Source organism: Salvia hispanica, chromosome 4, assembly GCF_023119035.1.
Source record: "Salvia hispanica cultivar TCC Black 2014 chromosome 4, UniMelb_Shisp_WGS_1.0, whole genome shotgun sequence".
Classification (NCBI taxonomy): Eukaryota; Viridiplantae; Streptophyta; class Magnoliopsida; order Lamiales; family Lamiaceae; genus Salvia; species Salvia hispanica.
The window spans coordinates 38,070,511-38,079,575 of NC_062968.1; the positions used below are offsets into that span (position 1 = coordinate 38,070,511).

Here is a 9,065-nt window from a genome sequence, read left to right on the forward strand (position 1 = left end):
CATTAAATAAGGGATAAAATGGAAAACATATTATAATTATACTCTTAAGTTTTGAATGTGACACTTGGTAACAGCTAACAAGAAAAAAATGCTAAATAAGACACTTTCTTAAATACGAAGAGCACAATATACTGTATTAATGTACTACTTCAATAATGCATAACATTGTAGTTCATTGTATTATGGCAGGTTTGTGTGGTATACAATACTCACATATATATAATACTCTAGGTAAACACATGAATTTCCAACATTTGTATTTAACAATTTCAAAGGTGCTCGTTCGTTTATGTCATGCTACATACGTGTGAAGTTGGTTATATATAAATTAACGGAAGTGAATATCCAAACATGGCAAGACACTAAATAAAAAGTTAAAAAAAGCTTCCGAATTTTGAGCCTCTACAAGTATCTATTTAATTTAAAATTAGCAATGTATAAAATCCCAACAAATATCTAATTAAGTTAGATTGGATTTTGAGCTGCATACACTTTCATTTCTTCACGTCCCTTTATTTGGTCTGTTCAAGATTAAAGCTTTATTTCTACGATTTCTATAATTTCCTTGTCATAAAAGTCATTAGATGCAACACCTATTTGGACGTAATTACCCTGATGAAGTAAGATTTGTGTAGAAATGAAGGAGAAAAAACCCTGAACTTTAATTGATAAAGATAATTATTCTGTAATAATTCAAATGTAAAGGACACAGTCACTATCATAAACATCATCCTTAGCCATTTCAAAAAAGCACGAGTCAGTCAAGGATAAGTGTCTTGAAACTAAGGTGGTCCATCCCAATTCATCATATATGATCATGACAATAATTATATTTAAATAATAAAATGAAATGGGAAGCTAGTCTGTCAAGACTTTCTACCATAGAAGCAAAGGTCTAAATAAAGATAAATGTAACAATCATCCATCATTCCTTTTAACAATTGCTCTATCTCATAATGGGGCATTTTAGCTTTAGTGCCGCTGTCAGCTGCACAAATAGCCATGTAAAAAAGAAAAGATTTTTGAGCTCTAATCTTTGTCTTAAGCTAGTGGCCTTGTTGTTTTCATTGGTAATTTTAAATATTTATAACTTTGGGATCTTTATTCTTCCCATGATCTTATCCATCTTTCGATTTTATCAATGCTACTCCAAAGTATAGAATCATTGGATCGGCTGCAGATGCTGCAAGAACAGACTCATTTATTAATTTGCCTAGAAGTTAGAACAAGGAAATAGCAGTACTATATAAATACATATTACAAAATCAGGAAAAATGTGAAACCACTCTTTATTGTTTGTATACCATCCAAAATAAACAAGTTTCTCCACATTACATTATCACAATCATCATCTATTTATCTGCAGGAAACAAAATTAATATACAATCCCCAACCAACCACATGATCTCTCTAAGATCCTAACGCTGTTCTTGAAAATGTATACATACATATATATTATAAGTAGATAGATAAAACTATATTAGTATAAAATATGGAGTACTATCTAAAACCTTTGTTTCATTGTCTACACTAGCAATAACAATGGTGTAGATCAACCTAAACCTTTTACCTTTTAGGGAAATTGCGTATGTATGAATTTCAAATTCAAGCCACAAAGTCCGGCAGCAGCTGCGCCGCGAACCGCTTCCGGTTCTGTATGTTGATGTTGTCGTACACATTCCCATTGGCCGCCGCTGCCGCCGCGTTCATCCCCACGAAATCATTGGCCTCTCCCATCTCCACTCCTCTGCCTAACTGCATCGACTGATTATTAGGCAGGAAGCTCTGGTGCGCCCCGGACATCGATATGTTGTCGCAGTGCGGCAGCCCCAGCGTCAGCGACACTCCGTTCCCTGAATACGGCGTCGTTTGGAACTGCTCCGCTCCGAACCTCCCCAGCTCTCCCATCGGGTACGACCCGAACCCGCCTATGAAGTTGGTGGGGGCGCCCATCAGGGTGAACCCCGTCCCGTCTCTGCCCTGCCTGTCCCCGAATTTGATGGTCATGGCGTCGCTGTCCACGTCGGGAGGGGGCTTTGTGTCGGTGTCGGCCATTCTTTGCTTCTTGGGGCTGGCTCCTTGAGTGATGGAGTCGATTTCGGAGAGGTTGAATCCCCCGGCCACCATGGCTGTGGCGGTCGGAGACGTGGAGATGTTATTGTTGTGCTGTTGGGATTTTTCTTGGTCGGCCTTGTCCTCGGAGGTTCCGTTCGCCTTGTCCTGCTCCTTGATTTCCTCCATGTACATTTCCTCTACCATAGGCTTCCATAGCCTGACTCGGGCGTTGATGAACCAATTTGACACCTGGATAATAAATGAGCTCATGTTAGCGACTTTTAAATTTATGTTCATTTGCCTAATTTAAAAAGAAAAAGAAAAAGAAATGGATACCTGGCTTCGGGTGAGGCCGGTCTGTTTGGCAAGCATGAGCTTATCCGAGTCCTTTGGATAGCTGCAGAGGAGATAAAGACAGAGTTTGGTTAAGATGATTGGAGTGAAGAGATGATGGTGGAATGAAGTGTGAGAAGGGAAGAGAGTTACGGGTGGAGGAAGTGCTCGAAGAGCCAGGCGCGGAGGACGGAAACAGATCGCTCGGGCAAGCCTCGCTGGGGTCTCCAAGCATTGTGCTGGATCATTCCCAATTGCTGCAAGGCTCTCTGTTGCCTGATTTGGTTGTCCACGTATTTGAGTCTAGAACCTTCCATCTTCCCTTCCAAACTCTCTTCTTCGCCTAAGCTCTTACTCGCCCCTCGAATCTGTCCTAGAATCGCATCTTTCAAGCACCGGAACTGCTTCGATATGGTCTCCAGCGCCAGAGCTGTGTATGTCTTCGCCGACCCCATTCCGGCCGCCTGCTCGAACCACGAGATCACCATCTGCATCTGCTGGTGGTACTGTCGGTACCTCTGCTCCACCTACAATTACCAATCAATTTTAGATACAAATTTTAAAGTTTGAGTCACTCAATAGACTTGGTTTCCGGCTTAATTACCTCATCGAGCATGTTAACCAGCTTCGCCTTTTTCATCTGAATTTCTTGTCTCTCCGCTGTGCTCAGCTCCGCACCACGTTTCGCGGAGCTATCTCCTCCGCTCTGTCCGTCTCCGCTCGCGGCCGCTGAATCACCGCTGCTCTTCGCCGGCTTGGACGATTCCGCGGCGGCGGCCTTGCCTCCCTTACCGACGTTAACCACTTCATCGAGAATCTCCTGCGCGGCCTTGAGATACTTAGAGCTGAGTAAAACGCTCTGCACGCCGTTGGAAACCCCCGACGCCGACGACGGCGACCCGCCGGACACCCTCACGTCGTCGCAGCGCGGCGGCGAGGACACGGCGGTGACTAGGGGCTGGCTCGGGACCTCCCTGGAGGTGAAGGACGCGTACTGGGGCTGCTGGGAGGAGAGGCTCAGGGAGAGACCCTGAGGGGCGGCGCGTGTGACGTCACGCGCCTCCATGGGGAGGTTGTAGAGGTTGTAGGGGACGCGGGGGAGGAAGTGGTCCTGAGCGGGGGCGGAGGTGGTGGCAGCGACGGTGGTGGTGGTGTTGAGGGGGACGCCGACAAAATGTTGCTGCGGCGGCGGCGGCGCGTGGTGGAGGGAGGAAGGGTTGGAATTGAGGAATACGAAGTTGCTGCTGGGTTGGGGGTTGTCGGAGTATCCGACGTAGGCGGGATTCATGAGAATCAGCGTCTGTAGACCGTCGCCTCCGCCGCCGGCTTGGATTTCAGAATTGCCGTGGTAGTAAGTCGCCATCGATGATGATGATGATCGGAGCTTATATTTTATGAAAACACGCTGCGAAAAGAGACTACGTTAGCTTTCACTTCAACATCCAATCCAACTTACTTTTCACTCCCGACACACACAGAAATCAAGAGAGAGAGAGAGACACACACACACATATTATAAAATTATAAATATATATACATATATGGGCTTGTAATTGTACCTGTAAAAGAGATGAGTGATGAAAACTGTTGTGGTTGACTATAACCTAGTAATATCAGTGATCGGAAGAGCCCTGAAATTCCAATCAAATTGAATCAATTATATGTATAATCAATTAAACCACCAACAATAAATAAAAAAAAAGTAAATATAATATAGATTTGAAGGATGAAAAAGGTGAAGAAGAGAAACAATCTGGTGTGGTGTGACCAGTCTATAATATGATTTCCCAAATAGAGATAGGGTGATAGAAGAAACAGAAAAAGAGATAGATTATTAGGGAAAGAGAGATTGAGTGGGGGAGAAAGGGATTGGTTAGGTTAACACTATTGCTCTACCTCGTCTGACCAAGATTTCTGTGTGCACGTGTTCCATCTATTTCTATATAATCAACCCACACAAGCACACTCTTTGTGTTTCTTTTGCAACCCAAACAAGAAGAAGAAGAAGAAGAAGAAGAAGAGCGATCTAACACACATATATATATATATATATACTCACCAGGATTTAATTCAAGTAATTTGAATTTATGTATGAAGAGAGTAGTGGGCATAGATATAGACTGTGGTGCATGTTTTGTGAAATTGTGTGTGTGATTTCTTCTTCAGTCTAATAATATGTGATCGGACACAATATCCATGGCTGTCTGCAACTCTCTCTCCCTCACTAAGATAAAGAAAAACAAACAAGTGAAGAGAGAGGGAGGTGCTAAAAAGACTTGGAAAAAGATGCCCATCTTTATTCACTCACTTATCCACACAATTTGTGGCTCTTTTTCCTTTCACACATAAATAATTAAAACAAAAAAAAATACATTAAAAATAGGAGGAAACGGATTCTTCAAGAAAAGTATGAAACAAATACTACTAATACTACCATGGATCGATGCTTCTTTCTCTCTCTAAATATCCTTCTCTTTTCTTTCTCTCTCTTTGAGTAATTGATCAAACAACCTCACTGATTTGACTCTCCTTTCCAAATCATTTGATGCATCTCTCTGCACAAAGAAATCAAACTTTTTAGACAGATATATAAAAAAAAGATGTCGATGTTTGTGAGTTCGTTATATATGCTATTATGTCAGAAGATACATACAGCTGAGGTAACGTCCCCTTCCCACTAAGGATTTTGGATTAGCAATTAACAATTACTAATAATTAACAAATTAAGTAGATGATTATGATTATGATGATGATAAAACCCATCATATATTATATTAATTTAATTTTTTTTATCTTTTTGTGAATGGAGTGTCGGATGGGTAAGGAGGGGGTCCCCTGGTTTCATAATTGAATTTTCCTTTGTCCCTTTGTGCTAGATTTTATTTTTTCAACTAGTATAATATATGGTTTATATTTATGTGGTGGAAGATAGAGTTTGAAGATAAAGCAATTTAAATGCCCAAGGAACGCGGGACCAACTACCATAACACCTACTTATTGCTCAAAAAGCTATTGTATTGTCATCTCATCTCTTTTTTCCACAATTTTATTTTATTCTATTCAATCAATATAGTTTAAAAATGGGACAAAATATCTCAAGCTGGCAAAGCCTCTTAGGTAGAAAATTTGGAAATTTGAATACTATATTTGAGACGAAACCTAACCCCCTTAACAAGTGTTAAACCATGGTTTGTATACAAATTCAAGAAATTTGACAACGTTACACATATTTTAGGTGGTTTAATATTTTCATAGTTTAAAGTTAAGAAAATTAATTAGGCTGGTTGAGGACCCCATGGCATGTTCATTGGTCAATGGCTTTTAAATCTAAAGAGGGCAATGTGGTCCTGGGCAAACCATTAACGCATGGAAAATGCTTTGATTTTTGAAGAATTTCTCGCCCCTTCTTTTTTATTTAAATTATAAATTATATATACTCACTACTATTTTATTCATCTTTCCATTTTCTCATTATTACAAAAGTCCATATGTGTGATTCAAACATACATGACACGTATAGTACGTGTGGTTCACTAGAAATATTTTTGAAACAAAAATTATATATTTAGTACTTATGACTTAACTCGTCAAATCATAGATAGTGCTAATAGAAAGCATGTGCGTATATTTATAAACTTGTGGGTTTGTAATTCACTAGTTTGGACTACTATATATTATAGTAGGACATTGTATATATATATATATATATATATATATATATGGGGTTGAATGAAAGAAGGGAAGGATAAAGGATTGTAGGAGTAATACTATATAGAGTATGTAGTAGTAATAAATTAAGAAAGTGGTAATGTAATTAAATAAATTGGGATAGCGTGATCAACTGTCATTCTCCGATCATATCAATATCAAAGTTTGTTTTTATATCCCAATAAAACCCTCACTTCCTAAGATTCTCCCTTAAAGGTCTACAGTGTCCATCTCTTTTTCTTGTTTCTTTGTCCTCCAGCTTGTGGGCTACATACCCCATTTATTTAATTTTGTGTATTTTATTAGTACTAAAAGACACACAAACCTGTATCTATCCCATTATCTATGCAAACATTGACACTACTTTTCAAAGTAAATACCAACCCTTTGTACCAAGTTACTGATCCCAATATTCTTGATCGATTTGTAACTGCACTTCTAAAAGTGTTGCGGTTTTCCATATGTAATTAAGTGTACTATGAAGGTACTATCGTCTGGGTCCTGAAAAAAGTTGGTAACCTGTATTATATGACTTGAGTCATTTTCTTCTTTTGAATCTAGGATGTTTTGCAGTTTGAGTTGTCAAGAAGCAAAAAGGAGAAAATGAAACAATGTTGACAGTGGTGTGTTAATGATAATGATGCCTTAATGGATGGACTTCTATCATGGTATCTTAGCTGATCGATAATTGCGAGTAAAGTTTAATTGATCTAACAATACATTTTGACTAAAATTGAAAAAAATGTCTGACCCAACAATACATTTTAGCTTTAAATTTGGGTCAGTTCAATAGAGGACTGGTCCAACCCAATTTGAAAATTTCAACATTTACAATGTTCATCTTATGAGATTTGAGAGAGTTTTAACAAATGACACAATAATAAACAATATAAACGATATTCCACATTTGATTACTCCTTCTATTAACACATTTGATTTTAGAATATAATTTTATGACTACATTAAATATAGTACTACTAAAACAATTAAAATTGACTTGGTATGAATAAAATACTGACAAAAAGAAGTTAGTACAGGTATGATTACTGACAAAATATTACCTGCAGTAAATAAATTGTACAAACCCGTACAATTTATATTTAATTATTTCTATATGTCCCTTTAGTGGCCATTATATGATTAATTTTCAAGAATATAAGTAGTAGCCATCACATCTTCAAAATACTGCATTCACGTGCACAGGTCCCTTTTGAGTTTAAAGTGTAATTTTTTTAAATATCCCTTGTGTCAGATTTTGAAATAAACAGTCAAATCAGAAGCATTGTTTTCGGAACTGTTGCTAAATTAAATAACAATTGTTTATAAGATTTGGGTCAATTTGGGTTTTACAAAACAATAAAAAGAAAAGAGAAAAAAAACCCCAACAATCATATTCTCACATACCTACACAGAGATGTGATAATGAATTTCTTTGTACAATCAGTCTGCGATAGTATCAAGACATGCTAAAAGTAAAACCTTAAAAGAGACCTATCAGATCGAATACTAAGAGAGTTGTTTGTGGTCAAAATATTTTGGAATTTATAGCCAATTTATTGTATCTCTTACAGACCATTCTTTCCTTTGAATCGTCCCAAAATAAAATGATACATTGCTTCATTGGAGTACACACTATTATTGGCCATGCTTTCTTTAGAATTCACATTCTGCATTTATTTGAACCCTTTTCTTAATTATTGTTGGAATTGCGCTTCACCTTCAAAAGACCAACACTTTTAACATTAAAAAATATTCAAAGAGAAGAAATGGCAAAAGTAATAGGCATTGATTATCAAATAACTGGAGAGAGATTTCAAAGAAGAATTGAACATAAAATTTATAACTTGAGAAGCAAAGAAAAAATTAGAAAATGGTAAAAAAAATACTAGTTCACCAACATCTCGAGAGGGCAAAGATCAAGTGTTTTTTACTGTATTCACCATTGGTCACTACTCGATCAACTCACTTAAATAATTAAAAAGTTCACCGACCACCATAACATCTCGAGAGGCCACAGACCATGGTTTTTTTTTAATAATTTATTTATCGAGTTTAAGTTACAATATCCAGCTTTGTATACACTTAGGTGGTGTTCTATTTCCAAGATAAAATAATACCAAGATACAGTCTATGATTGAGTTGTGAGATTATTTTAGTTATAGGGGGTTAGCTATGACTAATTATCCCATTATTATCCATCTAAGATTGAGTTGTGGGGTTGAATCTCATGAACCAAACGCACTACAAATTTAATCCCAGATACAATCTTGCTAACCGAACACTCCCTTATAATACCACTAAAAATATAGTACTACTATTTATTAAGTTTGTTTAATTTAGTTGAAACTAATTTTAAGAACAAGCTCCAATCAAAGAATGGTGTTCTACACGTTGTAGCATATATAGGACTTGAAAAGATGAAAAGTTAAATTGGTCAAACCTTTGTATATGCAAAATTACTTGTATTTGCAGATGATTAATGATAATCCTATTTCCTTACAACTGAGGCTGAGATATAATATAGTAGTATATATAAAACACAGAAAAATAATGTCTCTCTTATATTTTAATTCAAATGTAGAACTTTCAACATTTGGCTTTTATTATAGTCATGGGATTGAAAATTTTTAGGACCCACTTTTGATGAATCAACTGGAGTTGGTGAACAATTTCTTGAAATAAAGGGAATCAAACTGTTACAATTTACAATTAGTCAAATACAATTAATGGCTAAGTGTTTATTAGTAATAAATTTTCTCATTTATAATCATGGAGTTGGTGGGATGAGTTAGGAGGAGAGCTAAAATTAATAGCATACCATAGATGCACAACCATCCAGATTATGAGTATTAAATTTGATAATTGCTTTGGAGAAGGATAAATCATACCATCATAGCCGTATAGATATATCATGCAGTTTATTTTAAAGTTCTCACATACATTCCTCTACTCCTTCAAATAAACATAAA

The 9,065-nt window shown here is 37.0% G+C and overlaps 1 protein-coding gene across 3 annotated transcripts; it reads right to left on the reverse strand.

Moving 5' to 3' along the window:
• Positions 1-1,265: 1,265 nt before the first annotated feature.
• LOC125219836 (BEL1-like homeodomain protein 1) lies at positions 1,266-4,957 on the reverse strand. Of its 3 annotated transcripts, none has more exons than XM_048121910.1 (6): positions 4,823-4,957; positions 3,948-4,019; positions 2,993-3,793; positions 2,542-2,915; positions 2,392-2,452; positions 1,266-2,304 (listed from the first exon to the last, which is right to left on the reverse strand). In XM_048121910.1, exons 3-6 carry the CDS (start codon positions 3,749-3,751, stop codon positions 1,606-1,608), a joined length of 1,893 nt encoding a protein of 630 aa, XP_047977867.1. In that variant the 5' UTR covers positions 3,752-3,793; positions 3,948-4,019; positions 4,823-4,957; the 3' UTR covers positions 1,266-1,605. The 3 variants fall into 3 exon arrangements, with proteins under 3 accessions (XP_047977867.1, XP_047977866.1, XP_047977868.1); XM_048121909.1 differs by lacking the exon at positions 4,823-4,957 and adding an exon at positions 4,448-4,732; XM_048121911.1 differs by lacking the exons at positions 3,948-4,019; positions 4,823-4,957 and adding an exon at positions 4,448-4,733.
• Between the last annotated feature and the right edge of the window lie 4,108 nt (positions 4,958-9,065).

Bases quoted from the DNA above. Each gene is read 5' to 3' on its own strand.
- LOC125219836 (XM_048121910.1), bottom strand. From the start codon at position 3,751: ATGGCGACTTACTACCACGGCAATTCTGAAATCCAAGCCGGCGGCGGA. The intron at 2,453-2,541 runs GTAACTCTCTTC...TCTCCTCTGCAG, and splicing joins TTCGAGCACTTCCTCCACCC to CTATCCAAAGGACTCGGATA. The intron at 2,305-2,391 runs GTATCCATTTCT...TTTATTATCCAG, and splicing joins CCGGCCTCACCCGAAGCCAG to GTGTCAAATTGGTTCATCAA.